The following is a 19,702-nucleotide window of genomic DNA, read 5'->3' as shown; positions in this document are numbered from 1 at the left end:
TCACTCCTGTTTCAGGAGAGGGGGGAAGGGATGCCACCTCTACTTTTTGAGACTGCTCTATAACTCCTTACTGGCAGCTCCCACTTCATGCTGAGGCATCCATTCCTGGCTGGATCTACACTCAAGGCAATAGAACTATCTCCGGTTTCTCCAGTGCCTGACTAGTAGTGGTCCAGAGTCCTCAAAACGGGAACTTCTACTTTGTAGGACCCCAAGGGTTCCTTGATGGCATGTGCTTGTATTATTTATTTCATGTGTACGTTAAGTGGCTGTCTTTATGTACACTTTCATTTTTATAATTGAGACCTAGAGGTTTGTGATTTGTTTAACTCATAACTGTTTGTTTTCACAAAATCTGGAATCAGATGTTTCCTATGCTTCATATTTTATTTTTAATTCCAGTCCAAACTTTTTAGTTATTTTTTAAATACTAGTTTGTATTTGCTACTAAGTAGTTTTTCCTTGTTTGTGCTCAATTTTTCAGTTGCACAATTTTATAAAGCTGTAAAATGTACTGTATTTGCTTTCTTGCAAGTTTTGTCTGCATGTCAAGCTCTTAAATGAATAAAGTTCAAATACATATTTAACTTTGTTTGTACCAGGGAAAATGGCAGGATTCAAAACACTGGCATCTGACTGTGGCAACTCAATTACCTGAGTTGGCAGAAACCCAGCGAGAAGGAGGCAGAGGGTTCTACGACTCCAGGAATGGGAGGCGAGGTGACAGCTTTAATAGAAACAGATTCAGAAATAGAGACCAGAAACGAAGTTTTGACTGAGCATTTGATCGCTAGCTCTGACAATAAAATTTGCAGAAATTGGACTAGAATACTTTTATCTACATTAAAAGATGTCATGTTCATTATATGTTTGTGCCACTTGCAAAATCTGTCATTCAAAATTAGTTTTTCCAGTATTGCTAGGGATGACTGTATACAAGACCATTTCACAGAGCAGTTTAATTTATTTTTAAAAAATGCCTTGTTATCTTCCCCACAGCTATGTCTAAAGAATATTCATGAGCTTCCTCCACAGAACCTTGTTTCAGGATGTGTCTTTTGCAATCAGAAATCTGACTTGGGCTTTCTACACAGTATATATCAAAATCTCCATTTGAATTGGTCTCCAGTGGTGACTGAAACCTGTCCATTTTCCAAAATAATTAAAATACTATTTCTACATGGTCATTTGTACATAGTGAAGTGATTGTTGGATGAATGGTATATGTTGCTTCAGTTGGAGAGTGAGTGGGATGTAACCTTGATTCAGTTCCCGTACACGTGCACTATGATAGAATGCAATCATGTAACTAAATACTATTTTTTCCACAAGGTCCTTGCCTCAATCAATATACAAAATCTTTGCTCCACTAGACATGAATCAGAGTTATATAGTGAGTGAAGCTGTTGTCTGTAGGCCTCTTGCCTCATTTATGGCAGAAGTCAAAATATACATAGTAAATGAAGCGAGGGATTGCAGGAAAAGAAGAGTGTCTCATGATTGAGGCAGTTCAGTGCTGCATTGGCTAAGTGTATTTTATTCTCTCTGCTATAGAATTCATCTATGATGGGCAAGTCGTTTACATTTTCACAGCTGGTCACTGATTGTGTTCCTCATGTTCTGGGTTTTGATGAGAGGCATGGGGCCAGATTTGCAGAAGTGCTGAGAGATCACAGTTGTAACTAAAATCAATTAGTGTTGTAAAAGTGCTAAGAACTATGAAAAAATCAGGCCCTGCCATCTTAAGTTAGCCACCCAAACTTAGTGGGCACTTGATAATTTCGGCCTTATTCTCTCCTCAGTTTCCCATCTGTAAAATGGTGGTAAATACCATCACCTGCTTTCACAGATGTGTTGTGAAGAACAAATTAATTGTTTGTGAAATACTTTGATACTATGATATGAGCACTATGGAAATGCCCATGAAGAAAGGAATATTTTTGAGTTATTGCATATTCCTAGTTAACTGTAGGTGTGTATGTACCAGTGCATGGACGGTGGAGAAATTTTATCCCTAGTCATAGCCCTCAGGTAGCCTCCTGTGTGGTAGCCTTCTTGACGCTCATCTCTTTTCCCTCACATCTAGTGAGTAGGGTTTTGAACAGAATAGTTTCTGCCCTGTCAACCTGACCATATTACCTCCTTCCTTAAATCCCTCCACTAGCTTCCACTTCTTTATTACATCAAATACAAGTGTCTGGTCTATACCTGTAAGGCCCTTTCTAACTCAGTCCAGCCCTTCTTTTCTACTTGCAGTCTGCTCTGCCAATAATGCTGTTCTCCAATGGTTACTTGTCTGCTTTCTCCAAATGACTTCCTTTTACTTGGAACACCCTTTCTGAACTGTCAGTAAACCCAAGACCCTCTTCTTCAAATCCTTCTTCAAGATCCAGTTATCTTGTGATGCTTATAGGAAACTGCCAAAGGCTAATGACTAGGTAGATGAGTTTTACCTGATGTTTACCTACCTTATATTTTATGTATTTTTATAATAAAAGTAAATGGACCAACCTGGAACCATGTTTCTGCATGTATAGCTGGCTCATATCAATGTACATTCTTGTTAATTTTCCTCCCTCCTCGTCTCTCCTAATTGTTTGTTATGGCCATTTGTAATTAGTCTTAGAGTATAAGACAGCCTTGAAAAATTTGCCAACTATCTGTACAGCAACTGGGCCAGTAGTGGCTCAATCCTGATTGGTGCTTCCTATGTACTGCTGGAATACTTACATCAAGAGAGGGGTTTTTTGGGGGGCAGGAACTTTATCTACTACTTTACAGCAATGATTGTCAATCTCTGGATCAAACCCTGCTATGGAGGTTGATGCCTTGGGAATACAGTAAAAAGGGAGTAATGCAATGGGGCATCAAACATCGAATCTTTATAGCTGAACCACTCCTTATTCTTTCCTCTCTATCACTCACATCCAGCCCTCTTCCTCCCCCTCACACTCCAGGTCCCTCATACTCCAGGCCCACATCACAGTTTGGTGTGGGCAGGAATGCATGGACCATGCACCCCTGCCCCACTCATGGCATAGGCTTTCCACCCAGTGTGCCACAGCACCCTGCCAGGCTGCTGAGGGCTCATTGCACCACAGCCTCTGGATGCTGCTGCCAGTGCCAGAGACCAGCCTCTCCACAGCTGGCTTTATGCACTCCAGGACGGCACCATGGACAGTCTCATTCCTGGACCCTGCCTTCCTAACCCTTCCCTGCTGGCTTGTGGCTTCCCACCTGTCCCCAGTGCTCAGAGGAGCTGCCCCAGGTTCTGGCAGGCAGAGCAAGGCCTAGCCATGCTCCCTCCTAGCAGGAGCCCATATGTCCCTCACACTGCTCCTTTCCATAGCTCTTGGCTTAAGGTTTCCTGTGATTCAGAGGAGCAGCAGTGGGTGCCAGTAGGGATGCCAAGCCAGATCTGGCTCTGTCTTGTGATGTAGTTCCTGCTGTGTGATGATGTGCACTTGGTATAAAGCAAGCATTGGTGAGCGGGCCAGACTTGACTGGTGGTGTGACCTGGCACAGAGGGTTACAGTACTACTGAAATTTAGCCTAGCTGCCCATCCATCTGGCATTATGACGGGGCAAGTGGGCCAAGTTTCAGTGGTGTTGCAACCCTGTGTGCTATGTGCTGCTGTGTCAAGGATTTTAGGTGCCAGAGCAATGTTTTTGACTGATCTGACATCACACCCTTCCTGAGGACCAAAAACAAATAATGGCACATTTTCTTAGACCTAACTCAGGTCTACTTATTATGACTTACCACTCCCACTGGCTACTGTCCTCTTCAAAGGGCAGAGTTAAGGGATTGTGGTGGTGGTGGGGTACTTATCACTGTATTGCCTGCTTCTCAAAGGGTTAAGTTTAGCCTCTCTCTGTGTTTTGGAATGACACATGGCACCACTGTGCAGCCTTAATTTAATGAAGTTTTGGAGCATTTAATTTTATTGAACCAGATGTATTAGTTTGCTGTCTGGCAAAGGGCTTGCTTTCATACAAACACCATGCCTAGCACAGTACAGCTCCACTTTTCATGATGGAGTGCAGCTGCAATAAAAATAATGAAAAGAGATTATTTTGTTTAGCATAGTATTTGACACAGTCTTAGTGCCACTATGGTATTTAGGCTCCTACTGGCCACTGAAATCAGTGAAAGTTAGGAGCCCTAATGACTTTGTGGATCTAGGCTTCACACTGTAGCATTCCGCTTCCCTCAACCCTTCAGTGTTGCTCTATGCTAGTGTAACCCTTCACTGTTCCTGGGTCTATGCAGCTGCCTGTGAACAGTGAAGTGTGTGTGTGTTTGGGAAACTGTATTCTGTTTCCAAATCTAATCCATTTTAGTTAGCGGTAATGCACGCAGGGGAGGATTAAAGCTGCAGCTTTCAGAGAGTTTTCTGTGCAGCAATATCAAGGTAAGCCATGGGTGCTCTAACGGAGCATCATGTTGATTCCATTGTGGATTAGGACCCAAACCTGACTGTTGATAGCTACAAATTTTCCGTGAAGCAGGAACTCCAGATGGTTTGTCACATGGAGAAGAGTGTATTTTCCAGGCCCCCCGTATAGCTGATTAGTCCACTCCACTCACAAATGTGCTGTTCAGTCACTATTAATTTGAATACTTCTGCTGCAGACATTGCAAGTTTCCCTCCAGCAGCTTGAAACAACCTCTCTCTGCTACTAGTGCACCTCAAGACCTGTCATGTCTTCCAAAATATGAAAACTGAAATGACAGAAAACATTTTGCTGCGTGGGTCCTATATAATCCTCCCCACCCATCCGCATGGCAATTAGGACATTTTTATGAAGCTGAGTAAAGGTTTTAATTTTAAATTTACCATTGCCTCTGCACTTCTGTAACTACGATTAATAAGTCTGCGTCCACCAGAGACAGCGTGTGGACTGAAGCATCCCCTTCAGAATATGTGTAGGTTCACTTTAGAACTGTTATATTGTACGTACTTGACATTCTACAGTTATTAATTCTGTGCTCCTCCACAGAACTCCTTTAAACAAGAACTCTCTGTTTCTTGTCCTGTTTCAGGACCCTTAACCTACACTGCCTGTGTTCTTCAGGAACTCCATTCCTGGGCCAACATACCCTCATAGACCATTCCAAAAGGAGGTGTTTCCTTGAAGAACTCGTGATTGCTGTTCTTGCAGGGCAGACCAGCTGTTCAAGGACCAGAAGAAGAGGGATGACAGACTGGAAAAACTGTATGCTGACAGCAGGCAGAGAGGCTGAAGCCCAGCTGGAGGCAAGTGTTTCAGTGAAGGAGCAGGCACTTGCACAGCAGTAAGATAAGGGAGGAATATGGAGCCCAACAGAGAGAACTGTTCCAGCAACTCCTGTCTGTAATGGCTGCAAGAGCACCGCCTCCTGATGCCTCTCACCATGGCATGATGCCCCAGCAACATACCCTCAGCACAGCAGTAGCTTGCACAACTCCATGCAGTGGTGCGGGAGAGGGATGCATTCAGGACTGGGCAGGGCAACTAACTCCTGTATAGTTTTCCTTCTTACAACTCTGGTGGAAACCTCCCTCTCCCCCACCACAAAGTGAGCGCTAAACTCATAAAGAAGGGAAAGCAGAACTTGGGGGCCAGGAGAGATGCAGTAATAGGGGGATTGTGTTGAGTATTAACTATTTCCTGCCCTTTTTTAGGGGGGGAGAAGGGGGAGTGGTTGGTTTTGTAATGGCAGTTGGCCTGCCCAAAACTGTATGAGTGGGACTGGGTGACAGGGTATAGACTATTTGATGATAACCGTCTGTTCATTCCCTTTGGGCACCTGTCATTGGCCACTGTCAGAAGAGACAGCATACTGGGCTTGATGAACCTTTGGTCTGACCCAGTATGGCTGTTCTTATGTAGTGTTTACATACCTGTTAACAAATAAAGAATATGTTTTCAAGAAAGTTTATTGCTATCAGTGCATCACATCATACAGTCAGGATTTGAGATGAAGGTAAAAACATGTTATGGAGCAATTAAACATGATAAAACAAACAGTATTCCTCTATTTGCTGCCGTCCCCCACAACACAAATTTATTTTTCATGTTGATCAAGCATGACGATCAAGACCATCTCCCTCCCAAGAATGAGCCAGTTTTCCCGCCCAGCACATTTGAACAGGTGCTATTCCCCCTCTTCCACTGGGCCATACAAGTTCATAATGTGAGCACACAAAGCATCCCTTACATTTGCTGCTTGGGTGCAATCAGCTCCTGCATTGATAGCTGCACTTTCTGGCTGAGGGTACCAATTCTGTGTTCCCTTGCTGTCAGAGGTCCATTCAGGGGAAAATGGCTCACTTCTGGCTTCCCAAAGGTTGTGAAGAGCACAACAAGCCACAGTAATGTGGACAGCATTGATGACACTGACATTCAAACGGGTCTGTAAACACCTCCAACGTGATTTTAATCTGCCAAAAGTGCATTCAACAACCATTCTACATTTGCTTACAGTGTAATTAAACCTTTTTTGGCCTGGATCTTTGACATCAGGGTATGGTTTCATTAACCAAGGCAAAAGAGGGTATGCAGGGTCCCCTAGAATAACAGTGGGGACAGTAACACCATTTATGTCAATGTCATTGGGTGGGAATAGTGTCCTAGCCTGTCCGTGGATGTAGATTCCAGAGTGGTGAAAAACTCTGGCATTGTGAACTTTTCCTGTATAGCCCACATTGACATTCATAAATCTGCCTCTGTGATCCATTAGTGCCTGCATAACAATGGAGTAGTACCCTTTGCGATTTAGGTACTCATGTACTCCTTGTGGAGGGCAAGCTATGGGCACATGACTCCCATCAATGGCCCCGGCGCAGTTAGGAAACCCCATTCTCTCAAAGCCAGCAATTACTTCAGGAATATCTTTAATGCCTGCCACTTTGGGGTAAACCACATGCCTGATTGCCTCAGTTACCTCTGCCACCACTTTACCCACAGTTGACTTTCCAACCCCAAACTGTTTGGCAACAGACCTGTAGCAGTCTGGGGTAGCCAGCTTCCACACAGTTATAGCAACCCGCTTCTGGACTGGCAAGGGTGACCTCGTGTGTCTCTTTACGCTGGAGGATGGGGGTGAGCTGCTCACAAAGCTCCAGAAATGTGGCTTTCTTCATGTGAAAGTACTGGACCCAGTGCTGGTCATCCCAAGTCTGCATGACAATATGGTCCCACCAGTCTGTGCTTGTGACCCTGCACCAAAAGCAGCGGTCTACACGGGGGACATCAGTGGTTATGCCAATTATACTGAGCAACATCTGCCACTGAGAGTCTGTGATGCCAGGGTACTCTTCCTCTTCTGCCTCCTCTTCCTCCTCCTCTTCCTGCAGATCCATCAGGAAATTAGTCAGGTACCTTTGGTGGGACAGAAAATGCCGCTGAAATGTCCACCAGCGCCTCATGGAAGCTCTGCCAGTTTCCTGACACAGAAGTGAGAGCGCAAGCAGGAGGAGTTCATCCAGAGGTACCTCCTCCATGTTGCTGGCTCTGGTGGCTAGGAGTGCACAGACCAAAATGACTGCTAGGCAGCTTGGGGGGAGAAAGAAGGGGGGGGGGAGCAGTTCAAGTTTCCTATAAGAAGCATGGTGGGCAGTAGTTTTCCCACAGTACAACAGGGTCCTAGAGCTAGAGTGTCGACATAGGCAGGGGAAGGGCACTCTGGGATAGGGTTACCTTGACTTGGGTCTGTGCTGCAGTGTGGTTGCCAAAGCCCTAGGCTCAAGCCTGAGTCAGAAACACTTGAACCTAGGGTTAAATGCAGTGCAGACGCTCACACCCAGGGTTCCATGACACAGGTCAGCTGACTTGAGTAAGGACCCTACCTGCTGTGTAGCCACAGAGCCTGTGACACTAGCTACACTGCAGGGGGGGTCTCATCTCCGCAGCAGTGTGGGCTCGCGGGGAGTGGAACAGGCTTGTACACGGGGGGGGGGGGATCCCCAGCACCCACAAGCCATAGCTCTGCCCCGGCGGAGGGTGTGCGGGCAGCGCAGGGACGGCACGACCCCGCCGGCTCCTTCTGAGCTGCTCCCCGAGACGGGTGACGCGGGCGGCGGGGGAGGGCGCTAGGCCAAGAGGCGGGTGCGCGGGGCGGCTGGGCCATCCCAGGGCGCTTGATGGGCGCAGCGTGCCGCACGCTGCTGTACGGAGCCGGGCGGCCGGGAGCAGGGGCTACGGGGCTCCGCGCCCTACCCCCCCGGCTCGCGCGAGGACCCGGCTCGGCGCGCCCCCCGCTCGCCCCCCGTTCGGCGCTACGGCTGCTCCAGCCTGGCGCTACAGCAGGCGGCGCAGCGCCCTTCTCCCTCGGCCGGCGCTGGGCCTGGGCCCCGGCCTTCATCCCCTCCCCTCACTTCCTGTGCGCCGGCGCCGGGGCGGGGCTCGTTCCTTTCACCGCGGCCGCCGACCAGCGCAGCCGCTCCGTGCCCGAGCTCCACGGGGAAAAGCCGGAGGAAATGCCCGCAGCCGCCCTCCTTGCAGCCGACAGCGAGCCCGAGAGCGCCCTGGAAGGCGAGGTCGCCCGGGCAGGCCGGAGGAGGAAGCACAAGGTACCGGTGGTGGAGGCGAAAATGTCGGGGAAGAGACGCCACCTAACCCGGGATCCCCGGGCGTGCTGGGGACAGGGGCGAGAACAGCCGGCGGGGCGGGGCCCGATCCCCGCCGGCTGGAGGGAGAACCGGGTCCGGGGGGGTCCCCGCACAGATCCGTGTGGTGCGGGAGGCTCCTCGTGCTACTCGCCGCTTGGCCTCCATTGCTGCGCCACGTGGGCGCCTCGCTTCCTGATGGGGCTGTGGGCGCGGCCGGGCTGGGTGAGCGGAGGCCTCGGCACCGCTCCTTTGCCGCTGAACCATCAGCGGCGCTCGCCACGCTGCCATCCCGATGGTCTGCCGCATTTCTGCCCGCTCGTCAGTCTCCCAAGGGACGAGAAAGCGGCCAGCCCTGGGCTGTGCCAGACGCAGAGCATGTGTGTTCTCTAGCCAGAGGGACTCCACCGAGCAGCCCTGCCTCCATCCCCAGGAGGTGTTTGGCCCAGACACTGGCGGCTGGATGAGTTATCAGAGACAAAGAGTTCTGTGGCACCTTATAGAGTAACAGAAGTATTATCATGCATCTGACAAAGTGGGTTAAAGCTCATGCTCCACTATTTCTGTAAGTCTATAAGGTGCGACAGGACTCGTTGCTTTTTACATATCCAGACTAATGCTGCTACTCCTCTGATACATGAGTTAATGAGTGGCTTGTGCTAGCCAGCCGCCTGAGCTCAGAGCCAGGGGGTTGGGTGGGCTTGGACTGGGACAACTAGCATAAGCCATCACCTGCTCTACAATGTCCAGCCTGCTATTTTCAGAGCATTAGTTTGAGCACGGATAGTGAGAGTGTGTCTACTGATCCGATCATCACATCTCTCAGCTGCAGTGTAAACATACCACCTTTTCAGATTATAATGTGTCCTCAGTTTGGTTATAGCACATTTATACATACTAATCCCACCCTATCCCAAATGTCTGTGTGAAATGCAGATCTCTAAATGTCAGTGTCTAGAAGCTCAAGATTTGGTTTAATATCTTGGTCTAGTGGATAGGATAAGGCATTAGACTGGGACTCAGTAGAGAGTTTTGTTCCTGACACTGCCATTAATCTTCTGTGTGAGACTGGGCAAATCACATCACCTCCTGCCTCTGTTTCCCCTCCCATCATTTGTCTGTGGTGTCTGTTTTGATTGTACATGCTTTGGGATAAGACAGTTGTGCCTGTACAGTGTCTCGTAAAATAGAGTTCTAAACTTGTTTGTGGCCTCTAGGGACTTCCATCATACAAATAATAATTACATATGGTAATCATGAGTGAGTAAACAGGTAGATGCATGTGACACTAATTCAGCCACTGTTAGCCTAGGAACAGTCTGATTCTCCCCAGATTCAGTACTTAGGATTCAGTATCAGTTCTCAAGTAATCTAACTGTGACTGAAAATCCTCTTGCAATAGGGGGTCTTTTAATTAAAATGGGGTATGACCTTCCTGGAGAGATTCTGACGACAAAGGAATCCTGCTCTCCCTGAAGAATATCAGGCGTCACAGACGAAAAGTCTAAAGGCATTTTACTTTTCTTTATAGACTTTGTTTTTTGTCCTTTTTTGTTTGATGTCGTTGTCTCTCTGAAGGATAAAAAGGAGAAGAAATCGAAACACCGCAATAAATCCAAGGAGCTGAAATCCCAAACAGAGGAAAATGGGCTATCTGAAGATGACCTTGAGCCTCCTAAACCCAAAAAGAAGAAAAAAGTTAAAGAAAAAGTGAATCTAGAGATTGAAGAAAACAGTCCAGAGAGCACGGCCATGAGCAAATCCTTGTCCATGAGCAATGGCATTGTCTGCTCAAAAGCTCAGAGTAATTCCAGCGAAGCATCAAGTGCGGAATATGACAGTGACCAAGAGCCAGTAAAGGTACACACTGATACCCTTAATTTTCCCTGCTTTAAAAATGTAATCTACCAGTCTTGCTTGGTTGAAGTGCTCAGCACTGCTAGGAAATATCTTGTGTCATCCCTGGTCCTAGCAGAGGATGGTAGATTCTTTGCTCTACCTATAAGAGGCGCAGCGCAGAATTCACAATCCAGGAGGAGGGGACGCTAAAGTGGCTTTAAGTTTAATCAACCTTTAAGCTCTGTTGTTTCTAGTCTGCTCTGGTGGGTGGAGCAGCCCTGATGTAACTTGGGCTGCCTGCGATACAGTCTGTCCCCAACTGACTGTAGGCAGCAGCTCTGCCAAGAATCTCTGCAGTGCTGTACAGTCCACATTGCCCTCTTCCCCCCATCTCTGCCAGAGTTTACAAACTGGTCCTCATAAGACAGTTTATGGCTGTATTCTTCAGTTCTTGCTCTGGAAACAATTCTCCCCATGCCAGGTCCAGGGCTTTTAGACCCCTTTGACCTGCGTAAAGGGGTCAAAATGCAAGGGGGAAATCTCACCATTGATCTGTAAATCCATCTCCTGCCAAGGAAGGATATATATGGGTTTTTTGTACGGCTAAATTTACTGACATGATTATACTGGTATAACTCAATGTAGTTGTATCTTATTCTGGGATAAGAGTGTGCACTTGGGGAGTTACGCTGGTATAATTAAGACAGTAAATTTTTCTGTCTAGACAAGCCCATAGCCTCCATGCCAAAAAATATCAGACAATCTGATTTCATGCATCAGGCTGAGAAAGGAATTTTACAAAAAGAGAGCATGGAGTGCCTTCTGTTGCTGTGTTCTGTTTGATCAGAGTCTTGTTGACAAGTTTGAGAGAGACCTTGCTCACTGAGTTCACACTTGTATATATTGCTGGGTCTTGCAGCTCTTCTATTTATTGCATGTTACATAAGAAGGTGTATGTCAACAGTAGAGTGTTTTTGTAGATCACCTGTAGTTTGTTTTCAATTTCTGTAGCAGAAGTTGGGTACCTAATTTCAAATTAGTCAATTTAGTGGATAATTTAAATTAAAATATTTATTTGCAAAATCTCTGAGAAAGTTCCATCATCCAGAAATGTTCTTTAGTGGATTTTATATGCTAATAGTGAATATGTGTTTTGTTTTTGTTTCTTCTGCATTTGGCAGAACAATTTTCTAATGTTTTCCAGGGGTGAGTTAAAAAATATTAATTAGCAAAGGGAATACAAATAGTCCAAAAAATACATTCCTTTTATTGCCAAGTGTATACGCACAATGTAATAGCAGCCTGAGGTGCAGGGGCCAATGGTGGTTGCCCTGCATTTATCAAGGTTGTAAGATGACTTTGAGGGTCTCCTTTTTCCCCATATACACAGAGGATCATGGGTAAGACTGTTCTGGAGAAGAGGTTTTTGTTTTGTATTGTTTTTTGGTTAAATTGTTGTGGAATGAGTAGTACAGTAAACTGATTGTCTCTTTATGCCTAATCTGCTTTATTTTAATTTTAACAGCAACTGACAGAAGAGGAGAAAGAAGGTGCCTTCTCTAATTTCTCTATCTCCAAAGAAACAACTGAGCTTCTTAAAGGTAACTTCTGTGGAGAAGAAATTTACTAGCAAAAAGATGATTCCAAATAGATTGCAAGTATCTTTTTAAATATAGTAACTCCTCACTTAACGTCCTCCTGCTTAACATCGTTTCAAAGTTACGTCACAGCTCAATTAGGGAACATGCTTGTTTAAAGTTGTGCAATGCTCCCTTATAATGTTGTTTGGCTGCCTGCTCTGTCCACTACTTGTAAGATTCTGTGGAATAGCAGCTACTTTACAAGGGTGCATTGCACAAGTTCCTCTTCTCCGCCTCCTCCCCCTCCCTCCCAGTGGCAGGGGGGAGAGGGAGCGGGGATGCAGCTGCTCTGGAGAGGAGGAGGAGTGGGGTTGCTTAGCGATAATGGTAGGATGACAAATGGGAATGAGGCTATGGAGGTAGATATTACCACATCCGAGGTAGAATTCAAACTCGAACAGCTTAATGGGACAATATCGGAGGCCCAGATAATCTTCATCCAAGAATATTAAAGGAACTGGCACATGAAATTGCAAGCCCATTAGCAAGAATTTTTAATGAATCAGTAAACTCAGGGGTTGTACTGTATGACTGGAGAATTGCTAACATAGTTCCTATTTTTAAGTAAGGGAAAAAAAGTGATCCGAGTAACTATAGGCCTTTTAGTTTGACATCTGTAGTATGTAAGGTCTTGGAAATTTTTTTGAAGGAGAAAGTAGTTAAGGACATTGAGGTCAATGGTAATTGGGGCAAAATACAACATAGTTTTACAAAAGATAGATCGTGCCAAACCAACCTGATCTCCTTCTTTGAGAAGGTAACAGATTTTTTAGACAAAGGAAACGTGGTGGATCTAATTTACCTCGATTTCAGTAAGGCATTTGATACTGTTCCACATGGGGAATTGTTAGTTAAATTGGAAAAGATGGAGATCAATATGAAAATTGAAAGGTGGATAAAGAACTGGTTAAAGGGGGAGACTACAATGGGTCGTACTGAAAGGTGAACTGTCAGGCTGGAAGGAGGTTACTAGTGGAGTTCCTCAGTGATCAGTTTTGGGGCCAGTCTTATTTAATCTTTTTATTACTGACCTTGGCACAAAAAGTGGGAATGTGTTAATAAAGCTTGCGGATGACACAAAACTGGGAGGTATTGCTAACACAGAGAAGGACCGGGATATCATACAGGAAGATCTGGATGACCTTGTAAACTGGAATAATAGTAATAGGATGAAATTTAATAGTGAAAAGTGCAAGGTCATGCATTTAGGGATTAATAACAAGAATTTTAGTTATAAATTGGGGACACATCAGCTGGAAGTAACAGAGGAGGAGAAGGACCTCGGCATATTGGTTGATCACAGGATGACTATAAGCCACCAATGTGATATGGCCATTATACAAGGCACTGGTGAGACCTCATCTGGAATATTGTGTGCCGTTCTGGTCTCCCTTGTTTAAGAAGGATGAATTCAAACTGGAACAGGTACAGAGAAGGGCTACTAGGATGATCCGAGGAATGGAAAACCTATCTTATGAAAGGAGACTCAAAGAGCTTGGCTTGTTTAGCCTAACCAAAAGAAGGTTGAGGGGGGATATGATTGCTCTTTATAAATATATCAGAGGGATAAATATTAGGGAGGGAGAGGAATTATTTACGCTTAGTACCAATGTGGACACAAGAACAAATGGATATAAACTGGACACTAGGAAGTTTAGACTTGAAATTAGATGAAGGTTTCTAACCATTAGAGGAGTGAAGTTCTGGAACAGCTTTTCAAGGGGAGTAGTTGGTGCAAAAGACATATCTGGTTTCAAGACTAAGCTTGATAAGCTTATGGAGGGGATGGTATGATGGGATAGTCTAATTTTGGCAATTAATTTGTCAATTGATCTTTGATTATCAGCAGGTAAGTATGCCCAGTGGTTTGTGATGGAATGTTAGATGGGGTGGGATCTGAGTTACTACAGAGAATTCTTTCCTGGGTGTCTGGCTGGTGAGTCTTGCCCACATGCTCAGGATTTAGCTGATCGCTATATTTGGGGTTGGGAAGGAATTTTCCTCCAGGGCAGATTGGCAGAGGCCCTGGAGGTTTTTCGCCTTTCTTTGCAGCATGGGGCACGGGTCACTTGCTGGAGGATTCTCTGCAGCTTGAGGTCTTCAAATCATGATTTGAGGACTTCAGTAACTCAGACATAGGTTAGGGGTTTGTTCCAGGAGTAGGTGGGTGAGATTCTGTGGCCTGCATTGTGCGAGAGGTCAGACTAGATGATCATAATGGTCCTCTCTGACCTTAAAGTCTATGAGTCGGGCCTGGAGTGGAGCAGGGACAGGAAGAGGCAGGCCTAGAGCATCCCCCAGCAAAGTCGGCACCTGTTCTTCTTGGGGGCAGCTGCTGCTGCTGCGAAGGTTCTTCCTGGCGTCCTTGCCTGAAGCAGGCTTTGCCTGTGTAGGGGGTAAGCCGGGGCACTTCCCCACCACAGTACAGTACTGTACAGTATATAATACCTTTTGTCTGCCCCCAAAAAATTTCCTTGGAACCTGACCCCCTGCATTTACATTAAATCTTATGGGAAAATTGGATTAGTTTAACGTCGTTTCACTTAAAGTTGCATTTTTCAGGAACATAACTACAATGTTAAGTGAGGAGTTACTGTAATTTGCCCAAAGCCATTCTGTGTTAGTGACACAAGCAGGGATGGAAACCAGAAGGCCTGACTCTCTCGCCCTACTGTAACCACTAGGCACCTTTGCTCCCATTAATGCGGGTTTCACATTTACATGATTTCATGTACAGTCTCATCAATGTAGAATTATTTCCTCTTGTGATACAGTTGTTTCTAGATACAAACTGTGGGAAAACAGTTGCTTGTTTTTAGGGCTGTCAAGTGATTAAAAAGATTAATCGTGCAATTAAAAAAATTAATCGCGTTTAATCGTGATGTTAATAATATAATACCATTTATGTAAATATTTTTGGATGTTTTTTACATTTCAGATATATTGATTTCAATTACAACACAGAATACCAAGTGTACGGTAGTCACTGTATTTTTTATTACAAATATTTGCACTGTAAAAAACAAAATAGTATTTTTCAATTCACCTAAGACCAGCACTGTCGTGCAATCTTCTTGTCATGAAAGTTGAACTTAGTAATGTAGAATTTTTACAAAAAAAAAACCAACTGCTTTCAAAAATAAAACAATGTAAAACTTTAGAAGCCTACAAGTCCACTCAGTCTTACGTCAGCCAATCAAGTTCGGTTACAATTTGCGGGAGATAATGCTGCCTGCTTCTTGTTTACAATGTCACCTGAAAGTTAGTACAGATGTTCGCATGGCAGTATTGTAGCTGATGTTGCAAGATATTTATGTGCCAGATGTGCTAAAGATTCATACATCCCATCATACTTCAACCACTATTCCAGAGGACATGCATCCATGCTGATGGCAGGTTCTGCTCGATAGCGATCCAAAGCAGAGCAGACTGATGCATGTTCATTTTCATCATCTGAATCAGATGCCACCAGCCAAAGGTTGATTTTTTTTTTTTGGTGGTTCGAGTTCTGTGGTTTCCGCATCTGAGTGTTGCTATTTTAAGACTTCTGAAAGCATGCGCCACACCTCATCCCTCTCAGATTGAACAGCACTTCAGATTCTTAAACCTTGGATCGAGTGCTGTACTCATTTTTCGATATCTCACCTTGGTACTTTCTGTGCGTTTTGTCAAATCTGCTGTGGAAGTGTTCTTAAAACAAACAATATGTTCTGGGTCATCATCTGAAACTGCCATAGCATGAAATATATGGCAGAATTCAGGTAAAACAGAACAGGAGACATACAATTATCCCCCAAGGAGTTCAGTCACAAATTTAATTAACACTTTTTTTTTTTCTTTTAATGCACATGGAAGCATGTCCTCCGGAACGGTAGCTGAAGCATGAACGGGCATATGAATGTTTAGCATATCTGGCATGTAAATATCTTGCAAAGCCAGCTACAAAAGTGCCATGTGAATGCCTGTTCTCACTTTCAGGTGACATAAATAAGAAGCAGGCAGCAGTATCTCCCGTAAATGTAAACAAACTTGTTTGTCTGAGCGATTGGCTGAACAAGAAGTAGGACTGAGTGGACTTGTAGGCTCTAAAGTTTTACATGGTTTTGTTTTTGAGTGCAGGTATATAACAAAAGAATAATCTACATTTGTGAGTTACACTTTTAGGATAGAAATTGCACTACAGTACTTGTATGAGGTGAATTGAAAAATGCGATTTCTTTTGTTTATCATTTTTACAGTGCAAATATTTGTAATAAAAATATACAATGAGAACTTTGTATTCTGTCTTGTAATAGAAATCAATATATTTGAAAACGTAGGAAAACATCCACAAATACTTAATAAATTTCAGTTGGTATTCTATTGTTTAATAGTGTGATTAATCACAATTAATTTTTTTGAGTTAATCGATAGCCCGACTTTTTTTCTCCTCTCATTAGCATTATGTTGTGAGGTTGTCACTTACGTTGTCTACTGTAACTTCCATATCTGTTTCTGCATACTATTTTCTGAAAAACTATCCCACTTATATATATGCATATTATTTCTTCATGGGGTAGTACCTTAAATTATCTATTAAATAAATTTATAACTGATCACCTATCTCAACTTTTAGATCATTTGGCAGTTTTGATCTCTTCTCTCTGGCATTCCGCTATCTGAGATTAGTATACTCTGTGAGTTTAATCACAGTGGAGTTCACATTGTTCTGATCATTGAGTACTGGTAGAGTTTAAAGCAACACACAGGAATCCATTTTAAACTTTCCTTGTTCTGAAGTCACACCATTAATAATTTGTATATACTACTGGCCAGTTTTTATTCACCCTAATGTTTACCTCTTGGTGCAGCATCTTTCAGACTTTTCTAAGTCTTAATGTGCATCTGTGTTTAAAAACAAAAAAAATCCCACAGCCTTGACTGATATCAAAGTCAGTTGCATGTACTGTTGATTTCTGTACCAGATGTAGCAAAAAATAGTTATTTACCCCAAATATCAGATCTTGCTCTCAGAAAAAAATAAAAAAATGCTTTGCCAAGTATAATAGAAATGAAAACAAATGTGTATTTACTGTTTGCACCCACTGTCAAATGCAGGACTTGCCATGATCTGTCTCATGAAATTGGTTTGCTTTTCATTATCATACAAAAGGGCTATCAGGTGTCCATCTCAGCCCATTGTGGATTCACAGCACCTTTTAATAAAGGTATATTGAACTGTCTTGCAGCTCGAGGAGTAAAGTACCTGTTTTCTGTGCAAGCAAAGACTTTCCAGCCCATATATGATGGCAAAGATGTGATAGCTCAGGCTCGAACTGGAACTGGGAAAACGTTTTCTTTTGCTATTCCTTTGATTGAAAAACTTCAGGGAAACACGCTAGAGAGGACGAGAGGCCGCACACCAAAGGTAATTTAGCCACTTAAGGGTTCACTGATGGCTTAAATTATGGCAGTATTTGAAAGTGATTTTATAATTGTTTTTGGTTCTTATTAAAAATATCCCCTTCTTTCTTCCAACTTACTCGCTTTTTTAAAATGTTCCTTCTGATCCTGGAACACATTCTTCATAATAAGGTTTACAAAATGACACTTCTTCGCAGCATCCTAACGATGACAAAATATATGGCTTTGTGATTCTTTGTGATTATATTGCATTCGTTGTGTAATAGGCTGAAAAGAGGGAAGGCATATCTTCTGTATTCATATGATCATATACAAATATTTTGCTCTTAGCTGCCTAGTGATCAGGTTTCTTTTATGGTTTGATACCTCTCCTACTCATAAAAATGAAGCAGAGCAGCAAACTAGTGTTATCCCAAATCAATCTTGCTCTGCATATAAACTCCAGGATGACACTTGCTTTTTCCCTCCAAATTGGGACAGCTTAAGTTATGATTTCAAGTCCTGGCATAAATGTTCTTTATGCTTCTATTTAAGCAGATGATTTAACTGATAATGTGCTATAAAGGGGTTTTGTCAAGGTTGATCTGTTTATAGTTAGACCAATCAGCTTTGTTGTGCTTTGTGGAATAAAAAACACATCTCTTCCATCTTTCTGCCCTGCCTTTAGAGTGAACAGTATATGGTATTGTCTGAAAGATTTTCAAGAATATTATTCACTGGTTGATACTATCTTTTAACTCTTATGGGCTAACAATTGCAATTCATTTGGGAGGTAGGGAGAGTGATCACTCACTAGAGTGATTCAAACTTCAGTGTTTTATTTAAAATAAATTAAATAGCAGCTCTCTTGTTATCCTAAAATTTTGGTTCATGCACCTTTGTGTCTTTTAATACTGAACTGTGCCTTGGTCATCGTCATAATTTTGGAAAATATGTAGATTTAGAGAGCATTCTTATTGTGAACAGTTCTTTTTGAAGTATCTTAATTGTACTGTCCTCAGTTGTTAAATCTGGTTGCCAGTCAGGAACAATGAGGCAACCTGATCTAAACAAATGAATAGAGGATTGGGAGTCAGAAATTCCTGATTTTATAATCCCATTTCTGTTGCTGACTTGTTGTGCAGCCTTGGGCAAGTCAGTTGACCTCTCTGCCTCAATTTCTTGATCTATATTATGAGTCAGACCCTTACCTGACTTTCAGAGGTGTTTGAGAATTAATTACTAGTGTTTTAAAGTATTTCAGACTCCTAAATAGCTAAATAAGTGCGAAGTATGTTACAGAGAGACTGCTGTTACGCAAGAAATATCAATGAAAGTTACATTTTTAAAAGGCTTCATTAGGTGTGTTATATAATTCAAGGCATAACTATGATGTAACTATCGCTAAACATTTAGTCGGCCTTAATTCATCCTCCTTAATGGTGGGGAGGAAAGTGTGGCAAAAAGAATGGTCTGCACCATACTTCTGAAGGATCTGGAAATCCTAGAAAGAGATCTCTAATTATATTTTCTGTACACTGTCATTTAGCAATGATGCCAGAGTAACTGTTTTTATTAATGCTATTCTTGATGCTTAAAACCTGGTTATGCTAACCTACGTGTCCTTGAATCATAGAAGATTAGGGTTGGAAGGGACCTCAGAAGGTCATCTAGTTCAACCGCCTGCTCAAAGCAGGACCAATCCCCAGACAGATATTTACCCCAGTTCCCTAAATGGCCCCCTCAAGGATTAAACTCACAACCCTGGGTTTAGCAGGCCAATGCTCAAACCACTGAGCTATCCCTGTGGCAGCAACGAAGTGGACATAGCAAAATAACTATAACAGCAAGAATTAACACTGGATAACTAAGAAAATTCAGCTAATAACCTAGGCAAATAAATGAATAGTAAATTTAAAAGTAAAGGTTCACGTAAGCGTGAGGCACTTTTATCTAAACCATTCTGTGGGACATGTGGCCCATACAATTGCAGGGGGCTCTCCTTTGATTTGCTCTGTGACCAAGGTTAGTGGAAGGGTCGGATCAGCTTTCAGTAGTGCATAAATCTGGGTTCTGCCAGCTTTGACCCAAGCTTTCTTTGAAGTCCATAGCGCTGGATAGCTCATTGTGGCTCCCAAGTCAAGATCAGTGCTAGCTTGGAGAAAGCTATACCAGTTCTGCTTGTTCATACTGTTTATGAAAGCCATGATCTACCAGTTTCCTTCTGGCTGAGAGTGTGATCAGAAT

The 19,702-nt window shown here is 43.5% G+C and overlaps 2 protein-coding genes across 3 annotated transcripts in view; both read left to right on the top strand.

Moving 5' to 3' along the window:
• LOC115654217 (nucleolar RNA helicase 2-like) overlaps window positions 1-2,419 on the top strand; it is a 46,428-nt gene extending 44,009 nt beyond the window's left edge. Inside the window, exon 15 of the mRNA XM_030568123.1 lies at window positions 603-2,419. Coding sequence (XP_030423983.1) covers window positions 603-779 — 177 coding nt within the window. The 3' untranslated portion in view covers window positions 780-2,419. The remainder of the gene's footprint in view (window positions 1-602) is intronic.
• Window positions 2,420-8,274: 5,855 nt separating this feature from the next.
• Window positions 8,275-19,702, top strand: part of DDX21 (DExD-box helicase 21) — a 28,069-nt gene continuing 16,641 nt past the window's right edge. The window contains exons 1-4 of one of the 2 annotated variants that reach the window (XM_030568121.1): window positions 8,275-8,558; window positions 10,173-10,454; window positions 11,959-12,034; window positions 17,302-17,480. In XM_030568121.1, coding sequence (XP_030423981.1) covers window positions 8,466-8,558; window positions 10,173-10,454; window positions 11,959-12,034; window positions 17,302-17,480 — 630 coding nt within the window. In that variant the 5' untranslated portion in view covers window positions 8,275-8,465. The remainder of the gene's footprint in view (window positions 8,559-10,172; window positions 10,455-11,958; window positions 12,035-17,301; window positions 17,481-19,702) is intronic. The other variant, XM_030568122.1, reaches the window with a different exon arrangement.

The sequence above is a fragment of the Gopherus evgoodei genome, chromosome 7, assembly GCF_007399415.2.
Source record: "Gopherus evgoodei ecotype Sinaloan lineage chromosome 7, rGopEvg1_v1.p, whole genome shotgun sequence".
NCBI lineage: Eukaryota > Metazoa > Chordata > Testudines > Testudinidae > Gopherus > Gopherus evgoodei.
This window is presented reverse-complemented; position numbering and strand designations above follow the sequence as displayed.